This window comes from Ammospiza nelsoni, chromosome 3 (genome assembly GCF_027579445.1).
Source record: "Ammospiza nelsoni isolate bAmmNel1 chromosome 3, bAmmNel1.pri, whole genome shotgun sequence".
NCBI lineage: Eukaryota > Metazoa > Chordata > Aves > Passeriformes > Passerellidae > Ammospiza > Ammospiza nelsoni.
In genome coordinates this window covers 94979894-94994211 of record NC_080635.1, presented here as the reverse complement: position 1 = coordinate 94994211, position 14318 = coordinate 94979894, and the positions used below count along the sequence as shown (strand labels likewise).

Here is a 14318-nt window from a genome sequence, read left to right as displayed (position 1 = left end):
ATTCAGAGAAATAAAAAAGTTATAAAGTCTGAGCAAATTGAAATAAATATTTAAGACAGCACCTGTTTTTAGCTAACTGCATCATATTAATTAATTTGTTGGTGATTATTTGCATGGAGAAATTGTACTTTTACAGAAGCCTGTGAAGGCTTGAGTAAAACCTAGTCAGAAAAGTGAACGGCTATTAAAGTTTGTCTTTGAATAATTATGGGGGCATTCATGTAATTGCAAGTTTTTAATGTATTTTTTTCCATTGCAGCGCCCATTGGTTTTTGGCTGTTATCTGTTTCCCTGGTTTAGAAAAACCCAAATATGAACCAAATCCCCATTTCCTTGAAAATGCTGCAATGCCGATGAAATGTTCCTCTTCAGATGGAGAGAGCAGCACACCATCTCCTTTGCCAAATGAATTAGATGGACAAAACTCGCCTTCCAAGTCTACAGCAAAGAAGACATTTACCAAAAAGTACAGCACAGCTTTAATCGACCCAAACACTGAAATAGAGGACAGTGAATCTTCATGTTGTAGAAGAAGTCCTTGTAGGGGAAAAAGTGCTTTCAAAAAACTGAATCAAATAGACAGTGATGTGGAAGAACCTAACACTGTGGAATCAGCATGCCATAAACTAGACCATAGAACTCTGGATGAAAACGGTATACAGGGTGAATTCACAGCTGCTAGCCAATCTATGGGTATGTAATTGTAAAAATATGCACATTTTAATGAAATATTTGGAGATTTCAGATCTATTACTACTTCTGCAATGGTGTAAACTTCATACTTCAAAAGTTTACTATATGGCTTAACTTCAAGTGCTTGCAATATAAGTGATTCATAGGTATTGCATTTTACAAGTTTTTGTGGCTTTTGACAGAACTCTCACGGCAAAGGGCTGGAGATAAAACACTGTTTTCCTAAATCAGATAAATTTTTCAATTCTATGACCTTTTTTCAAACAAAATAATTTTGTAGATGCCACTTTGCATCCCTCAAGATTGCAGTTGTTAGGGAAAGAATAGTGGTTGACCTTGGATCCTTATAATGTATGTGCAGGGGAGAGCTGACCCAAGATTATGTGAACAGCCTTAATATCGGTGTCTTATTTCATGTTTTGCTTCAACACTGTTAATTTCCTTAATGTCCTGATAAGAAGGTATGTAAAAAGAGTAAGAAGAAAAGAATTCTAAAAACAAAAAAGAATTTTCTCCACTGTGTTACACTTAAAGAGGCTTTCTCAATTCATTGCTGCTGTGGGGACTGAGCTCACTAATCTGCAGTTTGTACCCAAGTGAACAAAGGAGCTGGCATACTTTTAGAGGCAGGTGAAGGAAGTAGAAAAGGGTTGTTTTCTCTGTTCACTGCAACATTTGGATCTCCTTAAGGCATAGAGTAGGAAAATGACTATGCAAAAGCTTTTACTTTAGTCACCAGTAGTATTCCTACTGACAGTTTATAGAGTAAGGAATTGTGTACCTTATGTAGTACAAGTTCTGAAAATATTACCATTTGTATGGTTTAATCTGTATACTGCAGGCTATTACAACTTCAGTATCTTTGTGGGTATAAATAGTACTCATTTCTATTCTAAATGTATTAATTTGTGATAACATGGTCACTGTTCCTAGAAGGTCTTGGACAGGTGGATGTAGATGTGTTCTTGTTTGAGTCGATTTTTCACTTTGTGTGTGATTGTTACCATTTATGATATTGCTGCTATATGATGGGGTGTCAACAGTAGGATGCTGTGACTGTTGCTTGTCTGTAATTAGTTGGAGTGTGCCTTAGGACAGGTTTTTGCTAGGATTACATTTCCTGTGGGTTTTTTTGTGACTGTGTTGTACTGGCAGCTGATGGTCATTCTCTTTCTAACTTGAATGCTCAGATTCTCTTGCTCAAGTATTGAAGACGATGCACCCTTTCATTAAAGCAGATGTTCTAAGGGGGCACAGTCCTGATTTAAGGCTGAGATTGACCCTAAGGATGTGTTTAGGTAGCTAAATTTAGAAACACTGTATTTAAACTTCCATTTCAACCAGATGGAAGATGGGCATTCTGCCTTGGGTTATCTGAGCAGCCTTCATCTATTGCTCTAGATGGGTGTGGATCTTGACTGTGCCAAATCCATCCCTGTAAGTCCTGGATATCCTTTAAAAGACAGCACGTGCCTCTGGTAGTCAGTGAACCCAAGAGACTTTCTCTTCTTATCCTACAGCAGATACAGAGTAGCTGTTGAGTAGTTCTGTGCTCTGATGCTGGTTTCCTGGCATGGAGACCCTAGGTGCTGACTGTACATGGGAGCCTAAACTCAGATGGCTTGATCTTAAACTAAATCCTGGTGTTGAACTTGTGAATGTGTAGAAGTTCATACCCAAATAACTTTGAAGTCATCCAAAATATATTTTTATTACTTATCTAATTTTTTTCTCAGTTTTTGAACAAGATGTGTTTTGTCTCAATATTAGTACTTATTTTTTTTAAATCTGTCACATTAGTATATGACCTACTTCTTATGCTAAGGTCTTTTCAAAGGTACTGAGTGAAACTAATTCCCAAGTTTTTCCCTGTGGAACTGCACTGGTGACCTCTTTCCAAAGTGTTACCTTAACATCTCTTTTGAAATATTCTCAAATGTGTGTGTTCTCCTTTTTTTTTCCACTAGCTACTTCACTGCCCTATTTACTATTACAGAAAACCTAGTTTCCTATAATAGGTAATGTCCTCCAATGACACCATAACCAATATTATTTTTGTCATTGTTTTGACGTATTACAGTAGCCCATTTCTAGGAAGATTTCAAGTTTTGCTGGAATGAATTACTTATTTTTCATTTAATTCCACAGTTTACTATTTTTTCCATCAAAATCTGTCCTTGTATGGCAGTAGTAAGACTAGTGAGCCTGTATCTGTCTGTATTTGCTTCTTATAGAGGTATAGCTAGAACATTGATTTTTTTTCTTTTTCTTCTGAGGTTGTTTCCCACTAAATATGTGACTAAATACATAGAGGCAATTGGGAGTGAATTTAGAGTTAATCTTTTATGCAATGAACTGAAATATTTCTAAGCTGCTGCTCCCAGGAGAGCTGATCCTTCGTTCTGCCCTCCCCACTAGTGTGTTCCTAAGCTGCCTTTCCCCTTCGACCCACACAAGTCTCCACAGTGAACTGATGGAAGAAATTATTGCAGTTGAAAAATAATAAGCTAGTGACTGCCTTTTTCAGTGAGATCCACTCATTGTGTGTATGGATGTATTTGGTGATATGAAAGGAACCAGCTAGGGATAGGAGTTGATGGTCATTTTAGAGAGCATATCAGAGTGCCCATTTTGGTGGCAATATCAATTTAGACTCTTATAAAGGCTCCATGGAACTGTGGGGAAATTCCATAGTGGGTTTTAGTCCAGGTGTTTCAAATTTATTTAGGTGTTTCACACAATAGGAAACAGTTTCTGTTGGGCTAATTAGAAGAAACTTATCACTTTTGTTCAAATGCATGAGTAAATTATATGTTAGCTGTATCTCAGTTACTTTAAGCAATCCTGAGGAAATATGAGGTATTTATTTAAAATGAGTTTGGTCTTCAGTGCTGACTTAGTATTTGATATTTAAATATCCTGCTGTCTGTGATTGATACAGATGGATTGCACAAAATCAGACTAAACTATAGTGAAGACTCAGCTGATGGCAGTAAACTAAATGAAGATGAGCTTATAGATTTTTCTGAAGACCAAGATAACCAGGTAAAGAATTTAGCAATTTTATTTAGGAAATGTCAACTGTTGTGTTGTATTTTGAATGGACAGCTTAAAACCGGTGCACAGATTGTGAATGTACATTATCCAAAGCTACTTATCTTTACAAGTGTCAAGTCCAAAGCACTGGTTACCTACAAAAATCTGCAGGTTAGCTGACAGAGAGGATTATACGTTTGTTCATTTGTCTGTTTAATAGAAGACTGCTGTACTGATCCTGCATGTAATTTTGTGAGTGTTTTGTGTAATGACTATATTGCACAGTGATTTTAGTGGGAGCACTGAAAGTCAGTACACTTCTATCTTTTGTCTCCTCCGCTCCATGTTCATCTACTAAACCCAAGAACAAGTTACTCTTCTTTCAGCTGCATTTCCTGGATATAACCAGACACATTTATAAGTATGTGTTGCTTTGTTGTTTTGTTTCATTGGTGCTTCTCCTAATCAGATTTACACAGCATGAATTTATAATCAAGTACCGTTCTTGTTCATATTGGAAAACATTTAGATTTTAAATCTGTGGGAAGACTGAATATTAAAATGTCCCTGACTCACTCAGTGCTGGGTGTGAGGGCATTATTCCATAGCTCTGATACTTCTATAAGTGTAAGTTCAATGCAAGTTACACATTTGCTCTTCATAACTGGCCTGCCTGCTCATGTCCCAGGTGTATGACCTTTTCTGGTCCTCTGAGTCCAGAAAAAAACTATTATTGTTCAATCTGCAGCTCTCTGTAATGACTTCCAAGTAGCTATGTATATGTGTACACATACATACATATAAAAGCTCCAGTTGATGTTGAAACCTAAATGTGTTTTCTTGACTTAGCCCATGTCTCCTGTCATGCCAGCTGTGCAGACATTCTGAGTTTTGCCTGATGGAACTGCCTGTCTGTTTTGTAGCAGATAGAGTTTCCAGAAGATGGAGAATAAGTAGTATGGTATTTCCAGTGTGAAATACATGGCATGAAGGCAGGGAAGCAAGCACATGGCCAGCTGCGTTCTTTGAGGAAAGGAACAAATTCCAAGCTCGTTTGTTGCTGTGTAGCTTAAAATTTAATTCTGGCAGAAGCTGTCACTAATATATTCTAGAATGCACAGAGCGAGTTTAGAAATGAGCATGACAAACTGAGGGGACCAACCTTTTCATCTGCCAAAAAAGAAGTTGAGGCTGCAACAAAAACCAGTGTATGAGGAGCAAGGCAGTAGTTTCTAATATCATAACATATTCATGCCATAGCTTGAGGATTTCAGTGCCAAGATCCTGTGTGTTAGTGAAATGTGCACAATGCACACAAAAATGTTAATAAATCATGCTGGTACAGGGATTCCCATTTTTGGAAAGGACCTCCTTCCCCATAATGCTGTGATCTGTGAAGTAATGTTGAATTCAATGGAAGGGTGAGAAACTATGGATCACTGGAATTCTTCTAGATGCAACAACTTAGTGCTTTTGTTCATACAACTTCTGTATCGTTCCTAGCAATCATTATTGAAATCAAAAGGCCAGAGGATGTTTCCAGGCTTGTGATGTGACTGTTATTGCAGTCCATAGTCCTGTGTGTCATGGTTTAATTTTCCTTGCCCTAAGAATCAAGTTGTTGCATTTTGGAACAAAACCAGAGATTTATTTCTCAGCTTGTTGCAGATCTTGTCTCGTTTCACCTAGAAGAAAACATGTTTGAAACTGCCAAGCAAATTTCTAGTATTGACTGGCAATGAAAAGTGCTGATAATTTGTATTAGAACCAGATAGTGTTTTGTGAACCAGCCACAGTGTTTTGAACATGTCGGTTGCATTTTATAGTTTCACAGTTTAGACATATTTTTATAGTTTAACGGCTGAAATAAATAGCAGCATTCAATCCATGTCATTCCAGCATGAATTTCAGAAACCACGTTGCTAAAATTAGTCAGCTTAACAAACAGTGAATAATTTCAGATTAAAGCTGTCATTTCTTTATTAAACTCAGTTATTGGTGTTGAATGAAAATGTTAAATGTAACCATAAATTCCTTTGCATCTGTTTGAAAAAAAAACAGTATTAGCTTTTAAATACCTGTAATAACATTGCTTCTGTAGGAAGACAGTAGTGATGATGGTGGCCTTGTAGATGATAACTGTAATTCAGAAATGGGACAATGGTACCTGAAGCCAACTATCTGCAAACAGTAAGTATTAAAACAGTTAAAATGGAGATTTCATAGAAGTTTATGAAATATAAAAGATAATCATTTTGAGAAATAGTCATACATGAACCTTAATCAGCATGCTGTTAGGATTTGAGAGAGAACTTTATATTGAAGTCTTCAGTGAGCAGCAAATTTATTGAATGAAACGACTAGTGAAACAATAGCTTTTTTGGTTTCTGTTAAGCCTGTGTGCTGCATCAGGCAAATGAAGATTGTTTCTTACAATAAGGCTGTTCTTTGGTATTTTGCACTTGGATTTCTGCAAAAACAAGGTGCAGAAGCATGTTCAAATGTATCCTATATTAAAAAGCAGGTTAATGTTTTTAAATTAAATAATTAAAAGTGAAAAAAACCTTTATCACTAATCAAATTATTAAAGGAATATTGGAGTAATTTTTAACTGCCCCCGTTTCTTATCTAAATAAGATAGCTGTTCCTCTTTCTTGTCTCTCTCTGGTTTTTTTCCTCTAATAAAAGAGTTCCACACTTCTTAAAAATTTTTTTTATGTGCTCTGGATTTGAAAACTTTTCTTTTTTAATATTTGATACCCAGGAATAATTTCTTAGTAAATATTTACTACAGTTCTTTGCATTATGGTGTGATAGATGCATGATTCGAAATCCAGAAATATTGCTACTAGTATTGCCGTCTTGACAGTTTTCTTTGTATTTTTTTCATAATTTATCTATTTTTGTATTTCCTTTCTTGTGACTACAAGGCTTACAGAAAGGTGAAGGCTTTCACAGTATACTCACAGTACATTCTTAGGAGGCAGAATAAAATTACAGATTAATATATGTTATGGAACATAGGACTTAATACGTTTTCAAGAAAAAATCCATCTGTGTTGTGTTTTAAGAATATTTATGAGCTTCTGATTATAGCTTGGCTAAATTTGTCCCATTTTGATGACAGATTATCTGTACATAATACTTTCCAGCAGACCATATTTTAATCCAATGTGAAATTTCATAACATCTTTGATGTTTAAGTATCAAAAGTCATTAAGGGCACTTAAATACTCTACCATTAGCATATTTTAAAATTACTTCTATATAAAATAGAAAACTACCTTGAAAAGGTTGTCACTTCTTCCCCTTGCAAAGTACTACTTTTTTCAGAAGAGCATTTTAAAGAGCATTTGATGCTTTTTAAAGATCAGTACCTATATACATACTTTTATCAGAAATTAAAACAAGTACAAGCAAATATTATTTAAGTGATCATCTGCTTATGCCTAAAAAATTGCATACATGTAAATTAGTTTATAAATGCAAACACACCTGTGCATAAATGCATGCAGATATTTTGACTGAATTTGCTAGTTTGAAGTTTCTTTGAATTACACTTTGAATGTATATGTGTTATTGTTAGGTAAGAAAAAACAGAGATTTGTGAAAAGTAATTGCATTTATTTATCCCTCAAATTACATACTACATATAATGCTCAAATTCTCAACTCTTATACAAGTTAGCTTTGATGTACACATCCAAATTGCATTTAAGGTGGCTGATAAGACTACTGTGCTTGTGGCTCCTGAAAAGGTAGTGTGCTTTAGTGATATCCTATCGAGTGATGGACACCAGCATCTGTAGTGTGCAGGAGAGGACTTGAGCAGACTTGGTTCTCTAGAAAATACTTGGTTATAGCTACTTTCTGTTAAAGTCTTCTAAATAGACTTTTTAAAAGTCTTCCAATTAGAGTTGGTGGGTGTTTTGTGTGTAACTGTCAGCTAGATTTCAGATCCAGACTGGGATCAATTCTTGAACATGCTTTCCTAATGGTTTTCTTCTAGTGTGAAGAAAGTGTGCCATCTATCCTCAAGCTGCTACTCCAGCAGGACATTTGTGGACTCTGTGCCTTACTTTCTCTTGCCAGTGTCCCAGACACCTTGTGCACCTAAAAGAGCATTAGACATCTGAAGGTGTTTTAAGCAACTGTAACAAATTGTCTGACAATACTGTATTTCCTAAGTACATTCCTAAGTGTACTTAGTGTATGGATAAATATAAAGATAACTTGCCATTTAGTTATCCCTACTAGGAGGTTCCAGCAGTGCTGGCAGAACTTTGCAGTATTGATGTAGTTTTGTTAAGGCCACCCCACAGACTCTTTCTGTGTAACATTGTGTTTTTCAAGCTGCTGTAAAATACTGTGTACTTAAAACTTGTGTTCTGTGTTAGGCCCTGCATTTTGCTTATGGACTCACTGAGAGGCCCTTCCCGGTCAAATGTTGTGAAAACACTAAGGGAGTAAGTTTCCTATCTGGTGCTTGGGGCTTTTTTAGTTTGGTTTGCTTTGGGATTTTTTTTTTTTTTAATTTGGTTCAGGTTTTCGATGGGTTTTTTGGTGGGTGTTTTGGTTTGTTGTTTTTTTTTTTTTTTTTTTTAATTCTTCAATGAATTAAAAAAAACATTTTAATTTGCATGGTCTTTTATTGTAGATATTTAGAGGTGGAATGGGAAGTCAGGAAAGGCAGCAAAAGAAGCTTTTCCAAAGATGTCATGAAAGGATCCAACCCAAAAGTGCCACAGCAGAACAACTTCAGTGATTGTGGAGTGTACATCCTCCAGTATGTGGAGAGCTTTTTTGAGGTATGTATGTCCTTGAAGCTATTTTGATTCCTGCAACAATCAAGTATAAGCTGTGAAAATGATTACAACTATAAAAGCCTCCTAGTGTAGCTCAATACCGATCAATGAGAGTATGCATTATAAACTAATTTTTGCATAAACACACAGAGTAACTTTTTTGAAAATAAACTAATTAACCTTTTTAGTTGCATGTACATAAAGTAATTGTAAGCCATGAAATTTTCGAGAGAATCTAAAGAAAACACATTTAGAGTCTTCCTTTCTGTTCTTCTGCTGTGTACCCTTTAAAATCATCCAGTAGAACTTGAGATCAAAATCTAAACTAAAAATGCACTACAAAAAGCTTAATAATTTTCCCCTGAGAACTGTGACTGAATAAATTCAGAAATGTGACACAGGTAGGAGATTTATGTTTCTTTTGGGAGTGTTTTTAAATTGTAAGAAAACATGTAAGTGAAATCACTACAGCTGAATGCCAAATCTTGTTTCCATTGAAGGAATTGTTTGAATGGTTACTTACTTGCAAGCTGACTTGGTCTTCAAGTTACAACTCCTTTCCCAAGAGGAGGCATTAGCACCTAGAAGGTCTAGATTGGGAGGAGAAATGATGGTCAAGTGAGATGCTGCCTGCATGGGACAGTAACTCTTTAGAATCCCTGGTGCTTTAGAGCATTGTTCTAAACTGTCCTGCAGCTAACCCTTTCCTGGAAAGGCTGTCAGCTTACCCATGCCTCAGCCCTCCCACCCTCCATTCATACATTACTCAAGAGCAGTAAGGCTTTAGCAGAATGCATTCATGCAAATGGAAGGCAGAAGCTTTGCTTTACTGACGAGTTCCTGACAGCTTAGAACCACAACCAAGGGCCTCCTGTTTTGTTCACTGGGCGTACGAGGAGCAACCGAGTTTTATTAACCCATTCCTTTTTGGAATGGTTTAATAAAACTTTCTCCAAGTTTTATTAGCCCATTCTTTTTTTGCAATTGATTGCTGGATTATGCCAGGCTGAATCCCTTGTCCTGCGTAGTCCAGCAGTGTGCAGCAGCTTTGTTTGCCAGAGAATAGCCACAACACATACATGTGACACAGAGCAAATCACAGGATATTCTCAGAATTAACTGCAGTGGGGAGAGAGGGAAAACCTGAGCTGGCTGCACAGTACTAGACTGTCTCGAAGTTAGTCAGCGAACAATTTCAGCTTCGTTGTATTTGGAAAATTGCCCACAGTCTCATTTTGCAGCAGCTCTACAAACTTGGAGGAGAGTGTGTGGGAGCAGGTGCTCAGCCTGATGTTTGTGCGCGCCAGAGGCCGCCAGGGGCCGCTGCGGGAGGGCAGCGCGGGCTCCCCCGGGAGCCGCTCGCACCCTGGCGCCGCTTGTCTTCCCCGCGCTGAACTGACTCGGGAAAATGTTGCTCGTGCAGCGTTAAGCACTGACTGTTCCTGTGAAGAACGTCGCTGGTTTTTTTCACATACAGCCTTGCTGATCTTACCTCAGTGGTGAATGTAATTCACTCTTAAAGAGCCCCGATGATGTAAACTGGAGTACAGAAAGGAAGGAATTTCTTTGAGACAGCACTGTTCCCCAGATTGTCATTTGGTTGGGGTGGAATTGTTGTACACTGGAGTAGAGAATGCTTCATAATAATAATTATCGTAATTATTTGGATGAATGCTACCTAGCAAGAAAATAGAATGTAAGTATAATAAGCATTGGTGGTATGCAGGCGCTTTGCTTTCTGAGGTGAAATCTAAATCTGTCTTGCCTAGTTGGTCATGATTCTAAAGGCTGTTTATAAGAAGACAAATGTTTTGGACTCCTGATTAGCTCTACATTTTGGTGCTTTAAAAATGTCCTGTATCTTTGCAGTAGTTTTCTCTCTCTATTTTTTTTTTTTAATTAGGAGAGTTTTACACATTTATGCAGAAGACAAAATGCTTAGTCTAAAAGTTGTAGCAAACACAGTAGATTGTTCAGGCATTCTTATAATCAGGAGTGTGATCTGGATGGATTTTAGTCTGTAACATACTGAAGCATGATTGATTTTACCATAATTATACATGTACAAACCATGGAAATTGTAGAGATTTTGTTCCATGCTTGTGGAATGAAGTGAGGAAGAATGTACTTTTCCTCACTATAGTTTTCTTCCATCATTGAGGTTATAACTCTTTACTGTAATATCCAAATGACCTTTTTTTCAGAATCCCATTTTGAGTTTTGAGCTACCAATGAACTTAACAGACTGGTTTCCACGCCCAAGAATGAAAACCAAAAGAGAAGAAATACGAAAAATAATCCTGACGCTCCAGGAACAGCAGAACAAGGACAAGAAGGGACAGAAAGACCCAAATTCAATGTTGCAGGAAAAGACAGAACAACTTACCAACAACAACTCAGACTGAATGTTGTATCTGTTGCATGTTAGCTCCACAATCAAAACTGAAACCTACATTTCTGTCTGCCCAAACTAAAGATTTGGCGTGTTCTCTGTTCAAAGTTACTTGGGAATGTTTAATGCCTGTATAAATGTGTGTAATAAAATGGTTTAATTCCCAGAAAGATTAAGTGTATTAAGTGAGTCTGTACATATGTTAATGAGGCCAACTTTTTCAGCATTTGTAATTACTTTTTTTCCACTTGATAGGGAGCTTTTGTTATGTATTTCTGTTAATAGAACTTAAATAGCAACTTCTAAACATAAAGGAAATAAAGAAAATATAGGATAAAATGGTTACCTTTTTCTTTTTCAGTTAAGTTTTAATGTTACGTGCTTAAGTAACACCTAGGGAATGATTTGGTAGTGAGATAATTCATATTTTGACCCTATTTAGTTGCCCTTTACAAGATTATTCTGCTTGTGCTACAGACAATAATATGGTTGTGTCTCAATATACCATGGCCTCCAAGGGTGATTCCCATCCTCCCAGTATTTAAGTGTAGGCAGTGTCATAGTTCATAGGACTGCTTCAGAATTGGGGGTTTAGAAGATACGCATTGCAATTACAATTCCACCCTGCTTTAGTGGGACAGGCTAGGGAAAGGGGGAGAGTGCTCTTTGACCAGAGGTAAACTCTTCAAACAGTATTATAAAAGTGATTTCAATAAAGTGATCTTGAGTGACTCTATTAAAACATATTTTGTGGATCCCAGTTGTTGTACAGGTGTATTTTGAGACTTTCTTCATTATAAAATTGTATTTTGGTAAGTGTACTTGGAATAGCAGATTGCCCACATTACATTTTCTATGTTACAATTCTGAATGTTACATTCATATGTGCTTTATCTAAGTAATGAACATTTTAAAAGAAAAAAAGTGTATGATTACTATTTTTTCTAATATCCATGCAAAAAACCAAAATACCAGTGTTCATTGCTTGCTTGTTTGTTCTTGGCTTTATGTAGCATCAGACTAATGTAGGGACTTGCTTGGATATTTCCGGTGTATTTTGATTTTACTACAATCTGAAATGTCATTGTTGCTTAAACTGCAAATATAGCCCTTTATCCCTGTTCTAAAAAGACTTTGTCATTGAAGTGAGGAAAGTAAGAAAGGATTTGTTCAAGGATATATATATTTCCACTTTTCTACTTATACAGGTATCTTTGAAGGGAACCAGAAAGTGTCACTTCCCAGGAAGGAATTTGTGGGAGTAGAGAAGGATCTTCTATCTCTCCTTGCAGATTACATTTTCTCTCCTGATTTTTCTGCTGGAAGTGTCATTTACTATTCCCTTCTCCCAAAGAGAAGCAGCAGAGAGTTCATTAGCTGAACTCTGGGCCCATTGAGATTTTATTTTTGTACACAACATCAAGTCTTAACTGACTGCTTCATGGCCTTCATGAGTTTTCATTCTCACAAAACCCTGAAAATGCAGCTGCTAATGATGTTACTTCCAGGGCATTCCTGCACAGAGGACTCTCTCTGGCACCCTCTGTTCACAGAGCAGTACAACTGTGGGCTGCTAATCTTTTGTACAGATAACTGTGGGATTTAGGGGAGTTGCTCATTCCCTGGTTTCTCTCGCATAAGCCCTGGGCCCCATGGAAATTATGTAAGTACCACATACATGTGTTCTGTTAGACATGACTCCTGCAGTTTTCTTGTTGAAAGAATGTGGGGGCAGTTTCCTGGACAACAAATTAAATATGTAATGTGCACACCTCTTGAGTTGTTTCCTCCTTCAAGTTTTTATCCAGTATTCTTGCCACTGGTGGGGAAAAATAGGGATAAAATAGTTCCAGATTGTGGAAATGCAGGGTCTTGTGTATCTGGCTTTAGGGCAACTGGCATATTGGAACAGTAGTTTATACAAGAGAGGGAAGGAAAAGAATTTCTTTGAATTAGAGGAGAGACAATTGCAGGTAGTATGTATTCCTTCCTAGTCTAGGCTTTCCCAATGGTATGTTTTAATTATACGGAATGTATCCACATTTCATCGATAAAGTAGTTTTCCTTTTTCTGATATTTGTGATGCAAGTTCATATTTTGATGCGGAATGGCCTGGTGCTTCTTCCTTTTCCTTTCTCTTTCCTGTCTTCCCCTTCATCCTCCCTCCCTTTTTACCCTTTTTCAAAGCGGTGAAGAAAGTGTTGGATTTACTGTCTTTCAATGTTAAAGGTCTCAAGATCTCCAGTCACATACAGCAAGATAATATACATGTTAAATATAGGAAACTTATTTTTTTAATAAAATGTGATGTTAATAGAAAAAACCTACAGAATTAAGAATGAGTTATTTAAGACCTTCCCGACTTGCTTTAACAAGCAATGTGCTTGTTAAGTGTTATTTATTAACATGATGGTGGGCAATGCTGCAATGTTTTGCAATCTTAACAAGTTTTACCAGTGCGTTTTCTGAATCAGATTTATTCAGTGGAAGCTAGTAGGGTGGGGACTCGATAAATGTATTTAATAATTACATGACAACACATGCACTCTATGGAAAGTATATGTTGTATATTTCTTTAGAGGATTCAGGCTTACAAGTGCTTTAGGAGTAGCCTGACTGCATTCTGCAGTGTAAGGGATCAGATGGCCACCTAATTAAATGTATCTGTTTGTATTGTTTTTCAGGTTGGGTAGAATAACAGTTAAGAATTCCTATTAAGGTTTTAGATTACTTAGCATAAAAAATGCATGTTCTTGTGGTGCACATTTGCAGGATAGCTGCAAAAGCAGAGGAGACATCTAAGTAGTCCCTTGTGACGTTTCTATTTTTCCTGCTGAGAAACTGAGCACACTCTTTAAAAACCAGAGACTTAGAACAGAATTGATTTTTGAGATTGCACTAAATTCTTGTATTGAAAGAATCTGACTTGCAAAACTTTCAGTAAAAAAGAGTGAAAAATCAAGCAAGCTTTACAGCAAGATGAGCAACCTATGGTGTTGATTTTTTTTTTTTTTCATGTCTTGCATAGCAGATGAGTTCAGCAGAAAATGTATGATTTTTAATTTCTATTAATATGGTACCTCTGGAAACTGAAATACTAGACTTTTCTTACCAACAAACAGCAGTGATTCCCTTAATTTAGTAATTAATGTTTTTCCCTCTGATTTTTAAGTAGAATTTATGTTTGGTCACTGGTTAAAGCTTTACATTGATAACATGACACTTGTATTTTACCATATGAGCAGAAGTAGGTATAAAGATGCTTGCTCTCTGCAGTCTTGATTATTGGGACTAGTGAGAGGTACTGGAGTCTGATAAAAGATTTTATTTTTATTTTGGTACAGCACTTTGTTATAACAGTCTTCCTTCGGTGCTGCATACTCGGTACCCCTT

At 36.6% G+C, this 14318-nt stretch overlaps 1 protein-coding gene across 3 annotated transcripts in view; it reads left to right on the top strand.

Annotated features, from left to right (window-relative positions):
- The window catches only part of SENP6 (SUMO specific peptidase 6), a 71392-nt gene extending 59337 nt beyond the window's left edge, over positions 1-12055 (top strand). For all 3 annotated transcript variants that reach the window (XM_059467884.1, XM_059467883.1, XM_059467882.1), the window contains 6 exons: positions 260-693; positions 3635-3738; positions 5831-5919; positions 8126-8194; positions 8386-8536; positions 10738-12055. In XM_059467884.1, the coding sequence (XP_059323867.1) occupies positions 260-693; positions 3635-3738; positions 5831-5919; positions 8126-8194; positions 8386-8536; positions 10738-10938 (1048 nt within the window). In that variant the 3' untranslated portion in view covers positions 10939-12055. The remainder of the gene's footprint in view (positions 1-259; positions 694-3634; positions 3739-5830; positions 5920-8125; positions 8195-8385; positions 8537-10737) is intronic.
- Positions 12056-14318: the final 2263 nt, after the last annotated feature.